The sequence below is a fragment of the Oreochromis aureus genome, linkage group 23 (assembly GCF_013358895.1).
Source record: "Oreochromis aureus strain Israel breed Guangdong linkage group 23, ZZ_aureus, whole genome shotgun sequence".
Lineage (NCBI taxonomy): Eukaryota > Metazoa > Chordata > Actinopteri > Cichliformes > Cichlidae > Oreochromis > Oreochromis aureus.
Window position 1 is genome coordinate 649,482 of NC_052963.1, and position 25,970 is coordinate 675,451.

At 39.0% G+C, this 25,970-nt stretch overlaps 1 protein-coding gene across 1 annotated transcript; it reads left to right on the forward strand.

Moving 5' to 3' along the window:
* Positions 1–20,128: 20,128 nt before the first annotated feature.
* urp2 (urotensin II-related peptide) lies at positions 20,129–23,273 on the forward strand. Its single transcript, XM_039607487.1, has 5 exons — positions 20,129–20,225; positions 20,515–20,838; positions 21,499–21,533; positions 22,141–22,297; positions 22,964–23,273. The coding sequence occupies exons 1-5, from the start codon at positions 20,153–20,155 to the stop codon at positions 22,993–22,995; spliced, it is 621 nt and encodes a 206-aa protein (XP_039463421.1). The 5' UTR covers positions 20,129–20,152; the 3' UTR covers positions 22,996–23,273.
* The last annotated feature ends 2,697 nt before the right edge of the window (positions 23,274–25,970 follow it).

Genomic DNA, 25,970 nt, shown 5'->3' on the forward strand with positions numbered 1-25,970 from the left:
GAGCTAATATGGGATGTCTTGGTAACACGAGCAGATATTTGAAGTTTACATCTGGCCAATCCACCACCTTTCACTGTTTATACCATTACTAAAATGAATAAATAAATAAATCATCGGTCCATATAAACGAAAAATAAGTCCAGCTAAAACATACTGTCGGCGAAGCGACCGGGTGCTGACACGAGTTTCACCCGCCTCAATATAAGCCAAGCCTGGGTGCTTTTTCACGAAAGGGTCGCTAGCGGTGCTAGCTAACTATGCTAGCGGCACTAGCTAGCTAGCCGACTATCAGCAACACATAAGAGAACTGCTGCTAAATAAACTACACCTAAACTCGGTTTATATCTGACCCAAATAGAGTGCAGGTCATAACTTCTTACCTGAAATTCAGTTCACCTCACGCTCCTGCCTTCGCTTTCCCTGATCCACGATTGACCTCCGCGTTAGCAAACACCGGTCGATCGGCGGTCGCGGCATGTCCTTTCTGTCATACACGTGGATAGCTGCCCACTGTTGTAGCTCCGCGTTATAGCACCACCAAACAACTCAGTTATTTTTTCCACATCCAGCTGTAACTCCGATTCTGTGCGAGCATTTGCGAGAGACCGGGAGGTGAAACGACAGAGAGTCCCTCGCTATCCATTTGCAGCCAAGTGCGGCAGCTAGCTAGGTAGCCGGCTAGCTGTCAGGCAGGACCGACGTCGTCAGAGCACTGTCGCTAAATATGGGATGTCTTGATAAAACAAGCAGATATTTGAAGTTTACACACCTACATTCTCGCCTGAAAATATCTTAAAAGTTTATTTTGTGACCTAGAAACACGAATAAAAGACATATAAAACGAAGTGGTGGCCGCCATTGTTCACTCTGTAGAGGCGTGCTATGAATTGTGGGATATGGAGTTTTCAACACAAGGATAAATCTTTTCGGCTGTACTACTCCCGGTATACCACTAGAGAGAGCCAAGACACCACAAATGAAGTCTGTTTATTTGGCGCCAAAAGATGAATTGGCCTAAATTTGTACTAAAATATTAATATTTAAAAACTATAAAAGTCATAAACACCAAAAGTCACAACATAATAGTCCAGCTCCAGCCGCACAAAATGATCTAACATATGTAATCCTAATGTCAAAACTGTTTGGCAGAGGAGCGCGGAAAATTTTCACTAAAATATTAATATTTAAAAACTATAAAATTCATAAACACCAAAAGTCATAGCACACCATTCCAGATCCGGCCGCACAAAATGAGGTAACATATATGAAGCTTGTCTCAAAACTGCGGGCGTGATACGTGCGAAATTTAGGCGGAAGATGGAGAATAATAATAATAATAACTAGAAAGCTTAAAATTTCAGAAGAAATTTTATGTGTGCCTATGCCGCTGCTAATCACTGTAGTTTGCCATTCATACGGCTACAGAGAGCAAAACTCAGAAGAGCAGCCATTCTCCACCATGAACTATGGTAAAACAAACACCGCTCACGCTTCACAGATGACAGCTTACAGTTTTGTGTAAAGATGAAGTTACTTTGTACAGCGCCGATTTGCAGACGCTGTGCACACAGGTTCATGAGCAGAAGTCCCATTGTACCACGGCAGACCCGACAATGTTTGCATGAACACACTTTGAAGCATTACATTATAGACCACTTTTCACACATGCATTCACTTTTTGTTTTTGTTATTTTTACACAGTGTTCTGAATTATGAACAATGGTCTACAGCAGGGGTGGGCAATTCCAGGCCCCGAGGGCGGTGTCCTGCAGGTTTTAGATCTCACCTTGGGTCAACACACCTGAATCACATGATTAGTTCGTTATCAGGCCTTTGGAGAACAGGACATGTTGAGGAGCTAATTTAGCCATTTAAATCAGCTGTGTTGGTTCAAGGACACATCTAAAACCTGCAGGGACACCGCCCTCGGGCCTGGAATTGCCCACCCCTGGTCTACAGCCAATCCTGTGTATTATTATACAAACTTTGGTTGTGAGATTCAGATAACTATTTAATAAAAGCTAAATATTTTATATGAGAGTAAGAAAGAAAAGTATATCTTTGTGTCCACCTTTCTCTGTTAATGCCCCCCTAAAAGCTTTGCTAGATCCGCCCCTGCACAGTTACCAGCTGTCAGCTACACAAAAAGGAGCTTGGTCTTTGTCTCTCAGAAACAACTCATAACTTCCCTTCAACTCATTCATGTCACCTAAAGTGTAAACCTGTTTCTCCATCACCAGTTCAGCTCTGATGATTCAGTAAGGACATCTCCTGATTTCATCTTCATGCTCCAGCAAACATCAGCTGATACTAGAAATTAAAATCAAAAGAATTCTAACAACAGCTGATCAAGCTTAAACGTGCTGCTGTTGTTTAGCGCGATAAATAAGAGCGAACAGCCGATCATTGATCAGTTTCATGATTGACGTTTCAACACGCGAGAGAATGACAGGGAGGCTTCGTAACGACAGAATAAATCATAATGTTTTCTCTGAATGTGGGACGATTCCGCTTTGTACAGCACGGCAACTCTATGAACTAACCCTAATGAATAAAATAAAGTCCAACGTCAGTAACTTAGTGCGCACACAGCTGTATATAAACTCCCGTGGCATTACGATTGTAAAGGTCAACGAAAATGAATTACACCTAAACTCGGTTTATATCTGACCCAAATAGAGAGCGACCGGTGCTGACACGAGTTTCACCCGCCTCAATATAAGCCAAGCCTGGGTGCTTTTTCACGAAGGGTTGCTAGCGGCGCGAGCTAACTATGCTAGCGGCGCTAGCTAGCTAGCCGGACTATCAGCAACACATAAGAGAACTGCTGCTAAATAAACTACACCTAAACTCGGTTTATATCTGACCCAAATAGAGAGCGACCGGTGCTGACACGAGTTTCACCCGCCTCAATATAAGCCAAGCCTGGGTGCTTTTTCACCAAGGGTTGCTAGCGGCGCTAGCTAACTATGCTAGCGGCGCTAGCTAGCTAGCCGGCTATCAGCAACACATAAGAGAACTGCTGCTAAATAAACTACACCTAAACTCGGTTTATATCTGACCCAAATAGAGTGCAGGTCATAACTTCTTACCTGAAATTCAGTTCACCTCACGCTCCTGCCTTCGCTTTCCCTGATCCACGATTGACCTCCGCGTTAGCAAACACCGGTCGATCGGCGGTAGCCTCACCGCCTTTTATGTCTCGTTCGCGGCATGTCCTTTCTGTCACACACCGGTGGATAGCTGCCCTCTGTTGTAGCTCCACCACCAAACAACTCAGTTATTTTTTCCACATCGACATCAGCTGATACTAGAAATTAGAAGCAAATGAATTCTAACAACAGCTGATCAAGCTTAAACGTGCAGCTGTTGTTTAGGCGATAAACAAACAAGAGCGAAAAGCCGATCATTGATCAGTTTCATGATTGAAGTTGCAACAGGCAGAGAATGACAGGGGAGGCTTCGTAACGACAGAATAAATCGTAATATTTTCTGTGAATGTGGCACGATTCCGTTTGTACGGCAACTCTACTAACTAACCATTATGAATAAAATAAAGTCCAACGTCAGTAACTTAGCGCGCACACAGCTGTATATAAACTCCCGTCGTGCTAGCTAGCGAGAGAGAGAGTCCCTCGCTATCCATTTGCAGCCAAGTCGCGGCAGCTAGCTAGGTAGCCGGACTAGCTGTCAGGCAGGACCGACGTCGTCAGAGCACTGTCGCTAAATATGGGATGTCTTGATAAAACAAGCAGATATTTGAAGTTTACACACCTACATTCTCGCCTGAAAATATCTTAAAAGCTTATTTTGTGACCTAGAAACACGAATAAAAGACATATAAAACGAAGTGGTGGCCGCCATTGTTCACTCTGTAGAGGCGCTATGAATTGTGGGATATTGAGTTTTCCACCAAGCATTACCGTAACTTTTGAATGATTTGCGCAACCTTAAAAATTCCAATGGCTCCTGAAAGCAGCGACGCTGTGCGCACCGTTGAAATTGTCATCATTACGGTAATCCAAATAAGGGTAGACAGGCTGTACCACTCCCGGCATACCACTAGAGAGAGCCAACACACCACAAATGAAGTCTGTTTATTTGGCGCCAAAAGATGAATTGGCCCAAATTTGCACTAAAATCTAAATATTTCAAAAACTATAAAAGTTATAAACACCAAAAGTCAGACCATACTAGTCCAGCTTCAGCCGCACAAAATGATGTAACATATGTAACCCTATTGTCAAAGCTGTTTGGCAGAGAGGCGCGGGAAAATTTTCACTAAAATATTAATATTTAAAAACTATAAAATTCATAAACACCAAAAGTCATAGCACACCATTCCAGATCCAGCCGCACAAAATGAGGTAACATATATGAAGCTTGTCTCAAAACTGCGGGTCGAGATACACTGCAAAATTTCAGGCGGAAAAAGGAAAATAATAATAATAATAAGAATAATAAATCCGAGGAATAGTAATATGTGTGCCTCTTGGCATAGGCACACATAATAAGAATAATAAATCCGACGAATAGTAATATGTGTGCCTCTTGGCATAGGCACACATAACTAGAAAAATTTGCATTTCCTGCGAAAATGCTGTGTGGATGCCTTAACGCTGAAGCTGTCTGCTGAAAAGCTGAAAAAGATGAAAAGTTGCAAAAAGTTGTATGGTGGTGAAAAAAAACATGTCACCCTAAGCAGGATTCGAACCTGGCCCTCCTGGTCTCAAGGCAGCTACTCATCTCACTGAACTAAACTCATTCTCTCAAGAAGCGGAGGAGAGACCGACAATTCTGCTAAAATGAGCAGAAGCTGCTGAGAATTGTGCTGAGAAGAGGTGAAAAGGCTGAAAATTTTGCAGAAAAGAGGTAAATCAGCAGAATTTCTGCAGAAAAGAGGCAAAGGAGCAGAAACTTGCGCTGAAAAGAGGTGAATCAGCAGAGTTTCTGCTGAAAAGAGTTTTTTTTTCTGAAAACAGCCCAAAAAAAAATGGAATTTGTGCTGCTGAAAGGGGTGAAAGAAATGAAAATTTTGCTGAAAAGGGGTGAAGAAGCTAAAGTATACCAAATCAAAGTATTTGTGCCAAAACATAGTGTTTCTGCCATATTGTGGTATTTGTGCCACAAAAGTTACTACATTACAACATGAATACGGATTAACGATGAAAGAAACTGGCAACAAATTCCTCCACTACAAACCAGTCTGATACCACTTCTTTGCAGTGTTCACGTTTACTAAGGCACTACCCAAAAGGCGCCACAAGAGGGCACTCCAACACAAGAGAAGAGGTGAATGAGCAGAATTTCTGCTGAAAAGAGGCAGAAGGTTCTGTATGTAGAAAAAGAAACACTGTTGAACCATGTGTGAAATAAATAAAGAAATGAAATGAAAGAACAACCTGGTTCTGCTCAAATTTACCAATCAGAGGTACTGCCTCAGTCTGCTTCATCAGGCTGTGTACTTGTTTCTGCCATGGAACGTTAACAAGAATCTGAGGTCCATATTAGAGAAAGCTGCTAAAATCATAAAACTTTGCAGAATTGTAATAAATTAGCAATATAAATTACAGGTCTGTGATAGTGTATAAATTTGTAGTGAAAAAAAACACGTGGACCAAGGTGGGATTGAACCCACGACCTTTGAGCTGCAGAGCCGTGTCATTACTGATTGCGCCACCTGGAAAGGGGCGGCGGTCTGAAAGACAGATACTTGGGCAGTCAGAAAATAGATCGCGGTGAGAGGCAAAAAACGCCGTTTTTGGAGTTACAAAACGTCGTGTAACTCAAAAACTAGGAGGGCTAGCAGCATAACTCTTGTACTGGGTGAATCAGCGGACTTTGGTGTATTTTGACTGCGATTTTCATAGCTCGTTCTACCTCCGTCGCGGAGATATGACGAGAGAAGAAACGGCTTCATTTCCAGAGTTTGAAGACTGAGAGAAGGACAGATTTCCACCCCTCAAACAAACGTAATTCATTGCTCAACGGTAAGATAATTGTAAAAACTGCTTGCACTGTGAGTGTCAGCAGTGTCTGAAGATATATTGGCACAAGCCTCATGTCCTAACTTTGCTTTGTTAAAGAGATATGGCAATTTGAAAATGCCTCCGTTACAGAATTTCAGCTCTGAATTTCAAAACCTCCCCATAGACTTTGAATGGGGACTTGTCAGACCTTGTGTCACTCCGAGGCAAATTATGAAAAAACGGTAAACCTCACAATAAAGATAGTGACATTGTCTGAAAGCCAGCAAAAGTACCTACGTTTTGATGTATAATTTGTGGGGATTGAGTGGAAATTGAGTGAGTAGCAAGAAGTTGTTTAGACATGAAGAGAAAATTCAGAACGGACCAGCACTCACTCTGACTTAATTGCATAGCAACCATAGCAACGCATGTATTTTCTGAAAAATCACAATTTTGGAACTGAAAACTTAAAGAGAGATAAGATTAAAACGGTAGAAGATCTGAAAAAGCTGAATCAGACAGGAATAGCCCAATAATCTGAGAACATTTTAAAGTTTGAATGGAGTTTCTAGGTGAAAGTATGACAAAGTAGTTAAGTTTCAAAGACAAGCAAGTTTTAGCAGAATTGTGGAAGTTTCCCATTCATTTCAATGGGACAAATTAAAGGAAAAAAGTGTAATTTTTAAAAAGTATAACAGTAATAAACACCAAAAGTCATAGCCATCATTAGCAGAAAGAGCAGAACAGTATAGAGTTTGAACTGAGAAAATCAGCTGAAAACTGAGAAAGTAGTTAAGTGCCAAAAAGTGTACGGAAGCAACTAGAGGAATAATAAAGAATAAAGAGAAACAGGAACTCAATAGTGTGGAAGCCCTTTTAGGGCATCCACACAATAAAGAGAAACAGGAAAACAATAGTGTGGATGCCTCCAGCATCCACACAATTTGCATTCCTGCGAAAATGCTGTGTGGATGGCTTAACGCTGAAGTTGCCTGCTGAAAATGACTGAAAAGATGAAAAGCTGCAAAAATTGTATGGCGGTAAAGAAACTGAAAAATTATGCTGAAAACAAGTGAAAAACAGAAACTTTTGCTGAAAAGAGGTGAAAAGGCAAAGATTCTGCTTCAAAGGGGTACAGAAGTTCAAATTTCTACTGAAAAGAGGTGAAATGGTTTCCTCTGAAATGAGCAGAAGATACTGAGATTTGTATTGATAAGAGGTGAAAGGCTGAAAATTCTGCTTAAAATAGGTGAATCAGCAGAATTTCTACTGAAAAGAGGTAAAGAAGTAGAACGTTGCACTGAAAACAGGTGAATCAGCAGAATGTCTGCTAAAAAAGAGATTTCTGTTGAAAACACCTGAAAAAGCTGGGATTTGTGCTGAAAAGGGGTGAAAACACTCACAATTCTGCTGAAACTGGGTGAAGAAGAGGTGTTGGGCTGTTGAGAAGAGTTAAATAAGCTGAACTGATATGTTTGAGTACAAATACTATGATTTGGCAATAATACTGCGTTTTAGCACAACTCCTGAGAATACTATGAAATTGCAGTAATACTATGATTTTGAAGGAATTCTATGATTTGTTAGAAATACTATGCATTAGTATGTCTGTGAAGGTTCTCAGTCATCCAGGTCATCGTAGTCAAAGGAATTTGCAAAGGAAAGCGTCTGGACTTCTTTGAGTTGCTTGAAGACGTTTCACCTCTCATCCGAGAAGCTTCTTCAGTTCTAAGGTCAAATGGCCGAGAGTCCCAGATTTAAACCCAGTGGGGGCAACCATCTTTGAACAGAGGTGGTGGTTTACGACACCAACTGTCTGCCATCTATAATCCAGTTTTGAGTTCCCTCCCCAGACGCCTTAACGCCCACTCACATCCTGGGCCATCTGACCTCAGGAATTCACATGACAAGGTGGGGCCAGGTTTCACAATGAGCTCACCCGAAACCCTGGCTGATTAGGTACCACACCCGCTTTCTCACACCTTGGCTCATGTGATTAGAGGATCACCAGGGGTCCTTTGTCCCTCTTTGGGGGATACTCCCACTGGGTTTAAATCTGGGACTCTCGGCCATTTGACCTTAGAACTGAAGAAGCTTCTCGGATGAGAGGTGAAACGTCTTCAAGCAACTCAAAGAAGTCCAGACGCTTTTCTTTGCAAATTCCTTTGACTATGCATTAGTAGTAATACTATAACATAACACATATATGATGATTTTGCAGACATTCTGGTTTTACACAAATACTATAATGTGGCAGTATACTATGTGTTAGCACAAATACTATGATTTGCTATAAATACTATGATTTGGCACATATACTATATTCAGCAGAGATACTATAACAAAACAGAAAGTCTACGACTTAGTAGTAATACTATAACATAATAGATAGACTGTCTGCAAAATCATAGTATATCTATTATGTTATAGTATTACTACTAAGGCATAGTATTTCTGCAAATAAGAGTATTTGTATTAAATCATAGTAGTTGTGCCAAATCACAGTATTTCAGCCACATTGTGCTAGTTGTGCAAAAACATAGACTGTCTGCAAAATCATAGTATATGTTTTTGCACAACTAGCACAATGTGGCTGAAATACTGTGATTTGGCACAACTACTATGATTTAATACAAATACTCTTATTTGCAGAAATACTATGCCTTAGTAGTAATACTATAACATAACAGATATACTATGATTTTGCAGACAGTCTATGTTTTTGCACAACTAGCACAATGTGGCTGAAATACTGTGATTTGGCACAACTACTATGATTTAATACAAATACTCTTATTTGCAGAAATACTATGCCTTAGTAGTAATACTATAACATAACAGATATACTGTGATTTTGCAGACATAGTATGTTTTTTCACAAATACTACGATTTCGCTCAAATACTATGAATTTGCAGTAATACTATGATTTGGTAGAAATGCTATGGCTTAGTAGTAATACTATAACATAACAGAAATTTTAATTGGGCACAAATACTCTAATTTGGCACAAATACCATGATTTGGCACAAATACGATGATATGGCAGAAATACTATGATTGGGTACAAATACTATGAATAGGCACAAGCACTATGATTTAGCAGAAATACTATGTTTTAACATAACTAATATCTTTTGACAGAAATTTCTGCTAAAAGGTACTAGTTCTGCTTTTTAGCAGAAATACTGTAAAATACTATGATTCGGGATAAATACTATGATTTGGCAGATATACTGTAATCAGCACATATACTATAACATGACAGAAATTCCTCCACTTATTAGTAATACTATAGCTTAACAGAAATGTTATGTTTTGGCACAAAAACCATGATTTGGCAAAATACTATGATTTAGCAGAAATACTATGATTGAGCAGAAGTACTAAGATGTAGTAGAAGTACTTTGATTTAACAGAAATACTATTATGGAGTAGTAATACTTTCTGCAATCAGAGGTACTGCTTCTGTCTGCTTCATCAGGCTGTGTACTTGTATGTATTTCTGCCATGGAGCGTTAACAAGAATCTGAGGTCCGTATTAGACAAACTGCTAACATCATAAAACTTTGCAGAATTGTAATAAATTAGCAATATAAATTACAGGTCTGTGATAGTATATAAATTTGTAGTGAAAAAAAAACCATGTGGACCAAGGTGGAATTGAACCCACGACCTTTGGGCTGCAGACCCGTGTCATTACCAAATGCGCCACCGGCAAAGAGAGCCAGTGCCTGGAAAACAGGGAGATGAGCAGTCAGAATTAGATCGCGGTGAGAGGCGTAAAGCCCGCTTTCTGGAGTTACAAAATGTCGTGTAACTCAAAAACTAGGTGGGATAGAAGCACAATTCCTTTACTGGGTGAATCAGCAGAATTTCATGAACTTTGACTGCGATAGCTCTTTGTACCTCCGTCGCGGAGATATGACGAGAGAAGAAAAGCGGCTTCATTTTAAGAGTTTGAAAACAAACGTAATTTATGGCTCAAGAGTTTGAAAACAAACATAATTTATGGCTCGACAGTAAAAACTGCTCCAACCGTGAGTGTCAGCAGTGTCTGAAGATGAATTGGCACAAGCCTCTCATCTTAACTTTGCTTTATTAAAATTATTGTGGCATGCAGATTAATCTTGCAAAGAAGCTCACAGGGAGAGATTGAGCCTGTATTTCCACCCCAAGCTGGTAGGGGAGTTTTTATTGAACATACTTGCTTGTGCCACAATGTGCTTCAAGGGTCAATAACAGCATAACAGAACTCACCTATGGTACTGCATTCTTCCTATAAAACAATAACTGTCAGTGACTTTGTACCGTAGTATAAACACAACATTGAAGACAACAGTTAAAAGTAACGTAACCATAAACAATGAAACAAGAACATCTAAAATGCAGCACATGTCCCAAGGCATGATGGGAGAGAACTAGCTGTTCCCCAACACGCCACATTATTTATGATTTATGATTTGGCAGAAACACTGGGACTTGGTATAAATACTATGATTTACATGAAATACTTTGACTTAGCAGAAATTCTGTAATCTAGCAAAAAGCACTTCAGCATAGCAGAAATTCTATGATTGAGCAGAATTACTAGGATTTAGCACAAACACTATGATTTGTCTAAAAAAAAAACCTTTATTTTGCAGTTATATTGTGATTTGGCAGAAATACTATGCTTTGGAACAAATACCAAGATTTTGCAGAAATACTATGAGCAGTAATAATATAACATAGCAGAAATACTGTTATTTTGTGGAAATACTATGCTTTGGCACAAATACCATGATTTGGCCAAAATAGTATGATTTAGCAGAAATACTAAGATGTAGTAGAAGTACTTTGATTTAACAGAAATACTATTATGGAGGAGTAATACTTTAACATGGGAGAAATATTGATACAGACACACAAACATACACATACACAGAGCCTAAAGGGAACTGTGGCTGTTAAGAGTCTGGGCTTGGTATATCTAGGTCAGTTAAATTAGCTGCACCTGCTGTAATCAGCCCTTACACACACAGACACAGAGAGAGGTATAAGTTTTCTGCAGTGTATTTCTCACATTCACATTCAGGATTCCCCTCGAACCTCCTGGTCTCAAGGCAGCTACTCATCTCACTGAGCCAAACTCATTCTCACAAAAAGAGAGGTAGATAGACTGACAATTGTGCTGAAATTATCAGAAGCTGCTGAGAACTGTGCTGATAAGAGGCAAAAGGATGAAAATTTTGCAGAAAAGAGGTGAATCAGCAGAATTTCTGCAGAAAAGAGGCAAAGAAGCAGAACGCGTTGCGCTGAAAAGAGGTGAATCAGCAGAGTTTCTGCTGAAAAGAGTTTTTTTTCTGAAAACCGCCAAAAAGCTGGAATTTGTGCTGAAAAGGGGTGAAAAAGATGAAAATTTTGCTGAAAAGGGGTGAAGAAGCTAAAGTATACCAAATCAAAGTATTTGTGCCAAAACATGGTATTTCTGCCATATTGTGGTATTTACGCCACAAAAGTTACTACATTACAACATGAATACGGATTAAAGATGAAAGAAACTGGCAACAAATTCCTCCACTACAAACCAGTCTGATACCACTTCTTTGCAGTGTTCACGCTTTACTAAGGCACTACCCAAAAGGCGCCACAAGAGGGCACTCCAACACAAGAGATGACCTATGTACACTGATGCACTTAGTAACAGTCAGCCTCCTACTTAGCCACTACGTAATACAGCAATATTACAGTGTACAAATTCACATAAATTTGCAGGGGAACAAACAAAGCAGGAACAAGCCCAAAATAATCAAATAACTGTGCTGCCATAGCTATCGCTAACTAGCACATACGCTAAAGGTAACTAAAACCAATACACACAAGTAGCAGGGTAAACATCTTAAGCATGGAACATTAACTCACGTTTATGTGACACACACCATCCCCAACAAATACAGGATGGGCTATTTGCCCCCCTTCCCAGCAGCTCTCTCCTCAATCGTTAGCCCAGGAACAAAGGAAGACCATCTAGCTCAGAAGTCCCATGAATTCCCTCACTGCTCAGAGGCTGCTGGGTAATGTAGCTCACACTAACACAGGTTTTTCTACAAGCACAAATACTATAACATAGCAGAAATGCTGTGATTTTGTGGAAATACTATGCTTTAGGACAAATACTATGATTTGGCAGAAATACTATGTTTTAGGACATATACTATGATTTGGCTCAAATACTATGATATAGCAGCAATACTATGTTTTGGTACAAATGCTCGCTTAGGCACAAATATTATGATTTGGCAGACACTATGATTTAGCAGAGATAATATGATTTGGCAGAAATACTAAACTTTGGCACAAATACTATAATTGAGTGCAAGTACTTTAAGATAACAGAAATACTATGATTTAGCAGAAATACAATGTTTTTGCAGAAACACTGTAATTTCACTCAAATACTTTGAAATAGCCGTAATACTATGATTTGGCAGAACATAACAGAAATTCTACGACTTAGTAGTAATACTATAACATAACAGAAATATTAATTGGGCACAAATACTATAATTTCAAGACAAGTACCATGTTTTGGCAAAATCCCATAATTTGGCACAAATACTATGATTTGGCAGACACTATGATTTAGCAGAGATAATATCATTTGGCAGAAATACTAAACTTTGGCACAAATACAATAATTGAGTACTTTAAGATGAGAGAAATACTATGATTTTGCAGAAATACAATGTTTTGCAGAAACACTGTAATTTCACTCAAATACTATGACTTAGAAGTAATACTATGATTTGGCAGAAATACTATGTTTCAGTACAAATACTATGACAAAGCAGAAATACTATGACTTAGAAGTAATACTATAACAAAAGGGATTCCTCAAAATACTATGAAATTGCAGTAATTCTATGATTTGGCAGAAATACTGAACTTCGTACAAATACAATGCTTTGGTACAAATACTATATTTTGATTTCAATACTATGATTTGGCACGAGTAGTATGATTTAGTACAAATACTACGAATTGGCAGAAATACTGTGACTTAGTAGTAATACTATAACATAACAGATATACTATGATTTTGCAGACAGTCTATGTTTTTGCACAACTAGCACAATATGGCAGAAATACTATGATTTGGCACAAGTACTATGATTTAGTACAAATACTCTTATTGGCACAAATACTATGTTTCAGTACAAATACTACGATTTGGCAATAATACTGGGTTTTAGCACAACTACTGAGATTTGGGTGAAATACTATGATTTAGAAGAAATACTATGACTTCATTACAAATACAATGTTTTGGTTCAAATAATATGATTTGCAAAAATACTATGATTTGGTACAAGTACCATGATTTAGTACAAATACTACGATTTGGCAATAATACTGGGTTTTAGCACAACTACTGAGATTTGGGTGAAATACTATGATTTAGAAGAAATACTATGACTTCATTACAAATACAATGTTTTGGTTCAAATAATATGATTTGCAAAAATACTATGATTTGGTACAAGTACCATGATTTAGTACAAATACTACAATTTCGCTCCAATACTATGAAATTGCAGTGATACTATGATTTTGAAGGAATACTATGATTTGGTAGAAATACTATGCCTTAGTAGTAATACTATAACATAGCAGATATAATGTGATTTTGCAGACATAGTATGGTTTTGCACAAATACTACGATTTCGCTCAAATACTATGGAATTGCAGTAATACTATGATTTGGAATACTATGATTTGGTAGGAATACTATGCCTTAGTAGTAATACTATAACATAACAGATATACTATGATTTTGCAGAAATTCTATGTTTTTGCACAAATACTACAACAACTACTACTACAAATACTACAAGAAATATTTGGGCAGTAATACTATGATTTGCTATAAATACTATTATTTGGCACATATACTATAATCAGCAGATATACTATAACATAACAGAAATTCTACGACTTAGTAGTAACACTATAATATAACAGAAATTTTAACTGGGCACAAATAACATGATTTGGCACAAATACCATGATTTGGCAAAAAGATACCATGATTTGGCACAAATACGATCATATTGCAGAAATACTATGATTGGGTACAAATACTATGATTTGGCACAAGTACTATGAATAAGTACAAATACTATGATTTGGCAGAAATACTATGATTTAGCAGAAATACTATGTTTTAACATAAATAATATCTTTTGACACAAATTTCTGCTAAAGGTACTATTTCTGCTTTTTAGCAGAAATACTGTAATTTTGCATAAACACTATGATTTGGGATAAATACTATGATTTGGCAGATATACTATATTCAGCAAATATACTATAACATAACACACATTCCTCCACTTAGTAGTAATACTATAACATAAAATAAATATTATGGTTTTGCCCCAAAACCATGATTTGGCACAAACACCATGATTTTTCAAAAATACTATGATTTAGCAGAAATACTATGATTGAGCAGAAGTACTAAGATGTAGTAGAAGTACTTTGATTTAGCACAAATACTATTATGGAGGAGTAATACTTTAACATGGGAGAAATATTGATACTCACACACGCATACACAGAGAGCAAAGTGTACAGGGGCTGTTGAGAGTCTGGGCTTGGTATATCTAGGTCAGCTAAATTAGCTGCACCTGCTGTAATCAGCACTTACACACACAGACACAGAGAGCTATGGGTTTTCTTCAGTGTATTTCTCACATTAAGGATTCCCCTCGAACAAATGGCCATAATTTCCTAACCGTAGGAGCTAGAACGGTCATTCTGACACCGTTTTGTTCAGAAGAGATGGGGAATCTGCAGGTCTTCATAATTCAGAGAAAAAATATAAATTATTGAAGATATATGACTTGTAACACACTGTAACTGAGTAGAGGCAAAGCAAAACTGCCTTGACTTGCCCTCAAACAACGTTTTGTAACTCTAAATCTATATGGAGCATCAAAATCATTCTTTCACCGTAAAGAAACAGCAGGCTTTGGTGAACAGTCATGGAAATTTTCAGGTCTCTGTTGAAATCCATCAAAAAGATATGACGAGAGAAAAAAGTGCCTCATTTCCAGAGTTTGAAATCTGAAGAGATCTGAGCAAGGCACGAATTTCCTACCCTCAAACAAGTGTAACTCATCTCAAAACGGTAATAGGTGGGAAAAAATTCTTGAATTGTGAGCATCAGGGATGTCTGAAGATATATGGGCACAAGCCTCATGTCTCAACTTTGTTTCGTTAAGGAGATATGACGATTTGAAAATGCCTCTCATTAGAGAATTCCAGCGCTGATTTTGAAGAAACTCTCCATTGAGTTTCTATGGAGAGTTTTGAGACTTTATGTTACTCTGAGGAGATTTGCAAAAATCTATAAGTCCCACAACAATGATGGTGACATTTTCTGAAAGCCAGCAAAAATACGTACGTTTTGATGTATAATTTGTGGGGTTAAGTGGAAATTGAGCGAGTAGCAAGAAGTCGTTCAGACATGAAGAGAAAATTCAGAAAGGACGAGTGCACACTCTGAGTTAATTGCATAGCAACCATAACAACGCATGTATTTTCTGAAAAATCCCAATTTTGCAACTGAAAACTTAAAGAGGTATAAAATTAAAACGGTAGAAGATCTGAAAAAGCTGAATCACACAGCAATAGCCCAATAGTCTGAGAACATTTTAAAGTTTGAATGGAGTTTCTAGGTGAAAGTATGACAAAGTAGTTAAGTTTCAAAAACAAGCAAGTTTTAGCAGAATTTCTGAAGATTTCCATTCATTTCAATGGGACAAATTAAAGGAAAAAGTGTAATATTTTAAAAAGTATAACAGTAATAAACACCAAAAGTCATAGCAAACATTAGCAGAAAGAGCAGAACAGTATAGAGTTTGAACGGAGAAAATCGGCTGAAAACTGAGGCAGTAGTTAAACGGCAAAAAAACGTGGAAGAAGCAACTTGAAGAATAATAATAAAGAAGAAAGAGAAACAGGATCTCAATAGTGTGGAAGCCCTTTAGGGCATCCACACAATAAAGAATAAAGAGAAACAGGAAAACAATAGTGTGGAAGCCCTTTTAGGGCATCCACACAATAATAATAAAGAATAAAGAGAAACAGGAAAACAATAGTGTGGATGCCTTAAAGCATCCACACAATAAAGAGAAACAGGAACTCAATAGTGTGGATGCATAAAGCATCCACACAATAAAGTAGGATAATAATAAAGATAAAGAATAATAAAGATAAACAGGAACTCAATAGTGTGGATGCCTTAAAGCATCCACACAATAAAGAGAAACAGGAACTCAATAGTGTGGAAGCCCTTGCGGGCTTCCACACAATTAATTCATGATGAGAGCCATGCGCCAGGACTGCCAAAATGAAATAAATAAATATATCATTAAATAATTAATTAAATGTGTCAATAATTAATTAAAATGTGAAATACATAAATAATTAATTAAATGTGTCAATAATTAATTAATTACATGTGTCATAACTATTTATTTAATTAATTAATTCCCATTTTAATTAATTATTGCCACATTTAATTAATTATTTAATGGTGTATTTAAGTAATTCATTATGGCAGTCCTGGCGTTCCATAAGAATACTGCATAATAACCTTTTTGATGTCTTAGACTGTTGTTACTTGTTCTTTTCTCTTTTATCAGTTCTCACAGCGATAGTACAGAGCTGAACAAGCAGTTCTGACTCCCTACAAGGAAAAGGAGCTGCTTCACACACACACACACACACACACACACACACACACACACACACACACACACACACATTCCACTAAACAAATGTATTCATTATTGTATTACTTTTCTTGTGTATAAATAAAGACAAGTGCAAGAACAGAGCGCACATCACAGGGCCCCCACTCTGGTGTGAGCGTTCTGTGATCGCCCTTGCAAGTAAAAACTGCAGCGTGTGTGTCTTCACTCTTAGACTCTCAGCTGAAGAAGTGTCTTTTAGAATAAATCTCTTGACAAGTACAGAAAATAATAAGGCAGTTCACCCCTTCTGCTTCAGTGCCTATTTACAAGTGAAACGTATGTGCACACTATATACAAAGCTCAGTAATTCTCAGAAAAAACACACACAAAGGTTTCTCAACAATTGGTTTGGAGGCCAAGGATGGGTCTGCTGCTGCTGTCAGTTGCTGCCGAGGGACAACTGCCAGAGAGAGTTTTTAAAACAGCCACTTGAGGATGGAATGGCCAATCATGGCTCAAGAGTTGGCAATTCGTCTTGTAATCGGAAAGTTGCCGCTTCGAGCCCCGGCTTGAACAGTCTCGGTCGTTGTGTCCTTGAGCAAGACACTTCACCCGTTGCCTACTGGTGGTGGTCAGAGGGCCCGGTGGCACCAGTGTCCGGCAGCCTCACCTCTGTCAGTGCGCCCCAGGGTGGCTGTGGCTACAATGTAGCTGCCATCACCAGTGTGTGAATGGCTGAATGTAGTGTAAAGCGCTTTGGGGTCCTTAGGGACTAAGTAAAGCGCTATACAAATACAGGCCATTTACCATGGAACCAATCAGCAGCCGCCAGCTCTCCAATCAGGAAGGACCTGCAGAGACTCTTAAAGGCACAGGACACACACAGAACAAGATCCAGCTATTGTGATCCAACAGCCAGGTACCTACAAACATGTTAATTTATTTATAACATGCTGGAATAACTGTAATTTCCCAGTTCTACAGAAAAACTGGTTTTGGTTTTACAAGTGATGGTAAATCTAATATTATCCTTAATTAAACAAGCAGAGTTTCCTCATTCCAAAAGCATGGCTGGTTTCAGAAGACGAACTACAAGGAACCAGGGGAGACTTACTGGGAGTGGTGAGGCAAGAGGAAGGGGCATATCCTGCTGTCCACAATGGAAAGCCACAGCTGAAACACATGTTGTGCCCTTAAACACAGACTATCATGAAGGGAAATGAATGATGACATCAATACACACTCTTGTGTTCACTTCTTTTCTCAGGGCTGCGTTCTCAGCCCCCTACTGTACGCCCTGTAGGCCTATGACTCTACACCAATTTACCCAACCAACATCATCGTCTAGTATCCCGATGACACCGCTGTGGTTGGGCTCATCTCTGATGGTGATGAGACAGCATACAGGTGCTCAGAAAATAACCTGAAACTGAATGTCCTTGAAACAAAAGAACTTATCATGGACTTGAAGGGCAGGGACAGGTCCACTCTCCTCACATTATAAATGGAGAATGGGTGGGTGGTGCCTCTGCACAGTTGGGTCTTGTATACTATTCAAAACCAGGTACCAAAATTACACTGAAGCAGATTATGGGACATGACTATTGGTTGAGTTTTGGTACCATCCTGGGTATCAGTAACTAGTCATCATTAGTAGTAGGTTTGAATCTCACCTCTACCTATCCAGTGTAACGTATTTTTGTTTCATTGGCTGCTTCAAATTGCAGTGGGTCATATGTGTTGACTTTCACATCTTAACATCAAGGCTCCATTTTTATATCTCATCTATAGCACCTTTGTGAGCCTGTCTCAGAGTACCTGAAATCTCAAAACAGAGCGAGAGCAAGAGAGAAAGACACAAAGGGGAAAAAATCAAGCTACTACTATCTTCTACTATGTCATGGTTATTAATTGCCAGAGACTTTCACCAGCTGAAAAACTGCATGAAAACTTACTAGAAAGTAATATAGTCAGATTCTGATATTCCCGTTTTTGTTTTGATTTTTAAAGAATGAAATGAATGAAAAAATGTGCAAACACGCATCCTGTAAGTGTCTATAAGAGGAGAAACTAAAGGCTTCTACAGAAACTGGAAGAAGAAAGCATTCCTTTTATATTTCCCTTAAACTTTCAAACTCATTCACTTTTTGTCTCTGTCACATGTGGACACACACAGCGTGTTAATGTCAAAGCTAGGCAGAAAGATTGAGACAATGAGTGAATGTTTTTAAACTAAATTCTTTTCACCCAGCAACTCTCCCTGTCTCTCTCTTGGTCTCTCTCACCCTTCTTATCATTCTATCTCTTTGCAAAGTTCAATATTTCCCCCCATCGTGTCCTTCCACCATCACACGGATTAATGAGGTTTATGGGTGTATATTTGTAGCTGTCACTAAGGTGTCAGCTTTCTGTCTGAAGGTTTAGCCATTCCAATGAACAACAACTGAAAAGCCCTTTTTGGACATGAATTCCCAGCCTTCATGTGCACTTTGATGTGCATCCCACACTTGTTTTCATAGTTCATTTGTATGTGTGTGTGTGTGTGTGTCTAGTGTATTCTTGTGTGTGTGTGTGTGTGTGTGTGTGTGTGTGTGTGTGTGTGTGTGTGTGTGTGTGTGCGCGCAGTCGGAGGCTCCAAGCCCTCATGCGTCAGAATTCTTTTCTTTTTCTGTGGCCCCTGAGCAAACATATTAAGAACTACCTTATCACTGCTTATACAGCCATGTCCACATACACAAGACACACATATTAAACACAAGCCTAAGCACACACACACAGACACCAGATTCACAAAACAATACAGCTGACACCAAACACACAAAGCTTGCCGCCAAACTCTCCAAATGTCACCGACCCATTGAGGAGGAAGGGCTGGGCTAGATGGCCTTTCAGGTCAGTCATTGGTTGATGCTGAGAAATAAGCCTGATGCTCTGGGACAAACCAAGGATTATAAAAGCGAGGTACGTTGACTGTGTCCGAAAAAGCAACACACTCTTGACAAGCCTTCTTTGAGAGGTGCATCCATGGATTATGAAAAGAAAAACTTTCTCTGTTTCACAGATGAAACTGATGCTGAAGTGTAGATTTTTTTAGAGAAGTTGTGGAGATTTAATTGACAAATACCAATTTAGGTACTGTATCACACCTGAAGATAACGCTGATTATCTCTTTGAGTAAACTGGAAACGACAGAATCTCCAAAGACAAGTCACTGAAAGAACCCAAAAAATCTCCAGAGCTCATTTTTTGGATAATTTGAGCATCAGGAGAAACAATACAGACTGAGAACTTGTAGAACAAAAACACTGTGGGAAAAAGATTCCTAGTCCAAGTTTGAAACTTTGAGAAAAAGTAAATTCATATAGACTGCAGGCCTGAGCATCATCTTTTTTTTCTTTTTCAACTAAAGCCACATTGCTAAACAGAGCAGCAGTTTTGATGGGGATGGCGTTAGTCCTGCTCGTTCTGATGATTCTAGGGATGCAAGTGGAAGCAGCAGCTGATGAAAGAGGTAAAAAAAACATGTTAATAATGCAAGACTGCCTAATTCTCATAGCTGGCATTTCCTTATTCTTGAAGAGTTAATGGTTAAAGGTTTGTTTGTGTTTAAAAAACTGTGCTTTCATTTAAAGCACATCACAGTTTTTAAAAAGTCATTGAGTCTTCAGCCATGGTCTTTGCATCAATCATTTCAAAAGAAGGTGTATGATGGATGGAACCTAATAGCAGCTTCTTGTGCTTCTGTGCACGCTCTTCATGGAAAAGTCAGCCTAATCACTTTATTGTTATTTGTTTTGTAGGCTTTGTGAAACAACCACGTTCCCTTCGTAGTCTTTTTCATGTCTCAGCTGTTCCACAGAAGACCTTAGCATTCAATTCAAACCAATACCTGAAGCACTGGCTCCTCAAAAGCACAGCAGCTCAACATGATGGTACAGCACAAACCACTGACCAAAGTGCTACAAGAACTATTGCAGATACCAAGTCCAAGCAACCAAGAGTCAACAGCAACACAGCTGGTGCTGGTACACAAGCCAAGCTGCAGAAGATGGTCTCAGCCCTGGAGGAATTTCACCGGGCATTTAACAGAACCCGGAGCTCACAGCTTACCATCATGCCACGAGGTAATACCACTCTTCTTTTAACTTTTTTATTCATTTCATTCTTCATTGTAATATAAAATTTATTACTCTTTAAGGTTCCAGCATTAGCAGAAAGAAAACGCCAAGAGAAAGGTCTCAACATAAAGAATATCTCTCCCACATTAAGACACTGTATCTGGGATATTTTCTGCCATTGGCCTTTATCACAGCACGAAGGAGGAGAGAGTCTCATGGCTGGAAACACCTGTTTTGTTTAAACTGAGGGTCTGCCTGAGTAGAGTCTGCATACACATCATGCCCACTTGCTGACTGTGAATGACAGTTACCTGCACATATTGACTCCAGTGATGCAGCTCAGTGGATCTGCTACTAATCAGAGCATCAGTTAATCACCTGCCCCTCCCTATGTACCTTGATGTCTCCATCAGAATGAAATAATATGCATTTGTGAATATGTTTTTTAAAGTTCTTTGAGTACTTCTTTGAGTACTAGAAAAATACTAGTTCATTTCCAAACACTTTGTACTTACGACTATTTAACATCACATCAGACTAATTCAAACATGCAGCTCCTTAGGTAACGTCTGGAGAGATTCAGGACTGCACAGTATTTACAGGCTTAGCCTAAACCAAGAAGTGACCACTGCTTTCCTGACATTTTTGTTTTGTTTTTCATTACAGTAAGCAGCAGAAATTCTGGGGGAAAAGATAAAGTGGTAAGTTAGACCCAAAGTCTAAAGATCTGAGTTAAAGAAAGTGCTGCATGAATGTATGAATAAATGTCACTAAGTAGGGCCCGCATTCTGAAGCGGTTTAAGTGGTCAGTAAGATTAGAAACATGCAAAATAACTGCATAAAGAAAACAGATACATGAATCGGTTGACAAGAAATGAGAATTTTTGTACTCCCTTCATTATTCACTTGCTTGAGTAGTCTTTGGTTGCATGCAGGTTAATAGTCTATCTGAAGAGAAAAATGGCTTGTTGTTTAGTTTAATTCAAAACACTGGTCTTTGTCCCAAAAGTGGGCAGTTCTAATGAAGTGCTGGTTGCATTTTGAACATGACTTCTTAAATCCAGCAATAAAGAACTTTGACCAAAGGATGAAATGAAACACAGAGTGTGACAAGGTGCAGAAATGAGGATGTCTGGAAATCCAAGCAAAGCCACTATGTAACAATTTCCACATATAGGAGTATAAAAAAGCCAATGATGTTTGTGTGGTTGCATTCCTAAAAGGGGTAGAAGGAAAGTATCCAGTTGATAACTCGTGCTTTGATTGCTGACAGCCAGTTTAATCTTTTTGTTACCATTGTGATGGAAGCGCACTGCTGCTGAAGGAGCGGTGAATCCCACCACTGCGTGCCCAGTACTACTTGACAGCACTGCATCCAAAGCCAGTGCAGACATCATCCCAAGCCTGACTGGTCGAAACTTTAGGAAGTCCTTCCCACCACAGACCAAGAAGTCCAACAAAAGAGGTGAGGAAAGTTTGTATATATCTTCTGACAGGTGGTGTATTTGGTTGACAGACCATAATAATAAACAGGTCAAACCTATTTATTTATTAACCCTTGTATGGTGTTCGTATTTTTGTTACTCAGCCAGTGTTCATGGGTCTGGTGGACCCGCTAGAGTTTTGGCTTTGGCTTAACACTATCAAACAATTTTATGTTAAATTACTCAACAGATGTTTACTTTATCCCAATTACGAGCCATGTGAACAGCAAACATGGTTAATTTTTTCCTTTAACCTTTGTTCGATCACATTTATGAATTAATGTGCTTCTCGTTTTTTGTCAATAAAATGTTATAAAAAAAAATAAAATCAGTTCTAATCAAGTGTACATATCTTTATACCATATTTTGCAGGTTTTGATGGTATATACTGCCTAAAGGGGCAACGGCCTCACAGACCCAAACACCATACAAGGGTTAAGCCAAGCTGTTTTCATTCAGCTTTGATTAATGCAGCAAATTTGCAGAGCAGCAATTATTGGGGACTGGAGTGCATAATTATGTGTGTGAATGCAATTTTTAATGTGCATGAATTTATCATTACTCTTTGAGGTGTTGTCACAGCTTTTTCACCAGCATTTCTTCAGACTGATTTATAACCACGTGTTCCTTCTTTGCTTCTTCCACAGTGTGTTTCTGGAAGTATTGCTCTCAGAAATGACAGCTTTTCAGCCGCGGCTCACTTTTGTGTCTCATCTTCTTCCTTTCGCTCATCTCCCCTTCCATCTACCCAAGCATGTGTCTCCATTTTTTATTCATCCTCATCCTCTTCTGTATCTCCTGCCTGACTTCTGAGTGCTAAGAAACTGTGGCTATGACAACAGAAAGATCTTCATGCTGAACCAGGCCGGCGCCAGCCTTTACTTGGACCTTTTCATTCATGCATCAACTAACAAGACAGACCAGTCAAAGCAAACCTTGTGCGCCCTTGGTCAAGACACACACACACTTGTTAACCCTTACGCTCCTTTATAAGACAGACACGCGTCAGTTTTTCAATGTGTGTGCCATATTTTAAATAAAGTTTATCATTTGCATAGCAAATACTGACTGTGACAACAAAGGCTGACATTTTATTTTCTACAGTCAGAGAGATCTGAAACAGTAACTTCACTTTGTGGTTTTTCTTTGATTACACGGTTTGTATTTAAAGGATTTTGTTACACTGGTTGTTAAGCTGAAATCAAATACAGCACTTTATTTAGATACAGCTTCAGTAGCAGTATGTTACAATCTGACACTAAATCATCATCAGAATTAATAGCATTTGATGAGTGACACCAGCTAGCCTCAGTAGTCAAACCAGCCTATGTCCAGACCAGCAGTGAATTCTTCAACTGGGCGTTTCTGGGGAAACTGAAGGAAGTGACCCAGAATTTACATACCCAGACACCAAATACTCACAGTTCAAAGGGTTTCTGCAGAAGGCAGCGTCATTGTCATCCAGCTGGTGATTGTGTCTAAGTCTGTGTGTTAAATGTGCTTGACCTTGCAATCACAATCATTTTGTCTATTTTTATTTACCACAATGATTCAAGCATACACTGTTTTGGAAAGTCAAAAGTCTAGCACAGGACCAAGAGCAGGCTATTATATCAAACATCACACCATTGTTTGAGCACATGATGAACATAGACAGTTGGTTAGGTTGTGGATTGCAGCAGTGACGTAGCAGGAAAATATCTAAAAAATAGTCTATCCTCGCATGTCAATAATTTGTGCATCTAGCCTTTACACTGCTGCCTTCTTGTGGCCACAGTTAGCTACAGTCTGCTGCGCTTGTTTCAATTTCATAAGAGAATGCAACCCTCGCTGTTTTGAAGGTGTGTCAGTATCCCGTTAGCAATTACTTTAGTGGGCAAGATGAGAGGTCAGGAGGTTTTTCTGATGGTTTGTGCATACGCATTGTGGATAAACCACCGGTCTTTGACTATAAACTGATTAGAGACCAGCATGTGACACAAGCTACCACTGACTGACCTTTCACTGTTCTGAGATCACTTACTAATATGAGTTTCCTCTTTGCACCTACTTTGGCTAACATGTGGGATGGAGAGAAGATGGAGTATGAAAAAGCTGTTAATAACTTTTATTTTTATTCCCCCTGTAGATATTAACAGTTAAAGTGTTTGCTTAAGCCTTTAATTCAGCTGATTTTTTTAATTATTAACTTATATAATGTGCTTTAAAAAATCAAAATGAAGGCCTGTATTTGTGAGCTCACCCTTTTTTCAGAGATAGGTGGTCCTCACAGGACAGCAACTACAAACATATGATTTATTTTATAAACCATGTTGCTGGGCACTAAACTGTATATATACAGTGTGAACAGTGTCCTCCCAATAGTCTCTCAGTTTCCCTGGGCCTCCTCCTGGTGTCAGGTTTTTGACCAGAACTCTCTCACCAGGTTGTAACACAGAACTCCTTACTTTTGTGTCATAGTGTCTTTTGCTCTTTTCAGCAGCTTTCTTCATTCTCGTTTGCTATAAAGCATGCTTGTTCCATGCCCTTTCTCCATTTTTCAGCATAGTCTCTGTGGTCACTAAAATCTGTGTCTGAGTTCAGTCCAAAGAGCATATCTACTGGTAGCCTGGGTGACCGTCCAAACAGTAGGTAAAATGGGGAGTAGCCAGTGACTTCACAACGTGTGCAGTTATATGCATACATTAGCTTATTGATAGATTCCTTCCAGTTTGACTTTTGTGTTTCAGTTAGTGTTCTAAGCATTTGCAACAATGTCCTGTTCATACGTTCAACTTGACCGTTCCCCATTGGGTGATAGGGTGTTGTCCTGGAACCGGGCATGCTACAGAGTTTCTTGAGCTGACTGAATAGCTGATTTTCAAATTCACCTCCTTGGTCATGGTGAATGCGACAGGGGAAGCCAAACTTTAGGGCATAGTCATTGAATATCAGGTTTGCAGCAGTTTTGCCTGACTTTGAGGTGGTGGCATAAGCTTGCGCAAAACGTGAAGTGGTCAGTTATCACTAGAATATATTCATAACGGCCTTTGCATTTTTCAAGATGGAGGAAGTCTATGCACACCAGCTCAAAGGGCTGCACAGTTACAATGTTTGTTAAAGGGGCTCTTGTTTCATGGCTGGGCTTTTTCTGCTTTACACAGGAACTAACGTTGGTCACATAATGCTCGATGTCTGCCTGCATGTGTGGCCAAAAGAAACGTTCACGTATCAAAGACACTGTGCGGTCAACACCTTGATGGCCTATATTATTGTGCAACACGTTCTCAGTCCCAACTCGTCAAATGTGTGACGCATGGTCAGGCTCCCTCTGCTTCACTTATCGACGCGCAGGGTACCTCCCTCGCGTCGAGAATTGACATGCAGGGTCCTCTTATTGAATACTATAGAGCTCCCTAAACGTTGTTTATTGACGACAAGAGATTGCCGCGGAAGAGCCTGTTGTCCGTATATTTATATATTTCCGAAATCACATTGTAGTGACGTGTACTGAACACAATATATGAGAAACAGCAGATACAGCAGATAAATTAATTATAGGCTATTACTTTTGTATCGTTTATTGCATTTATGGAGGGAGTGATGTATGCTGGGTAATGGCACAGCTAGCGACTGGGTGACTTTATTCACCCGCTTCGGCTGTTATCAGTCCAT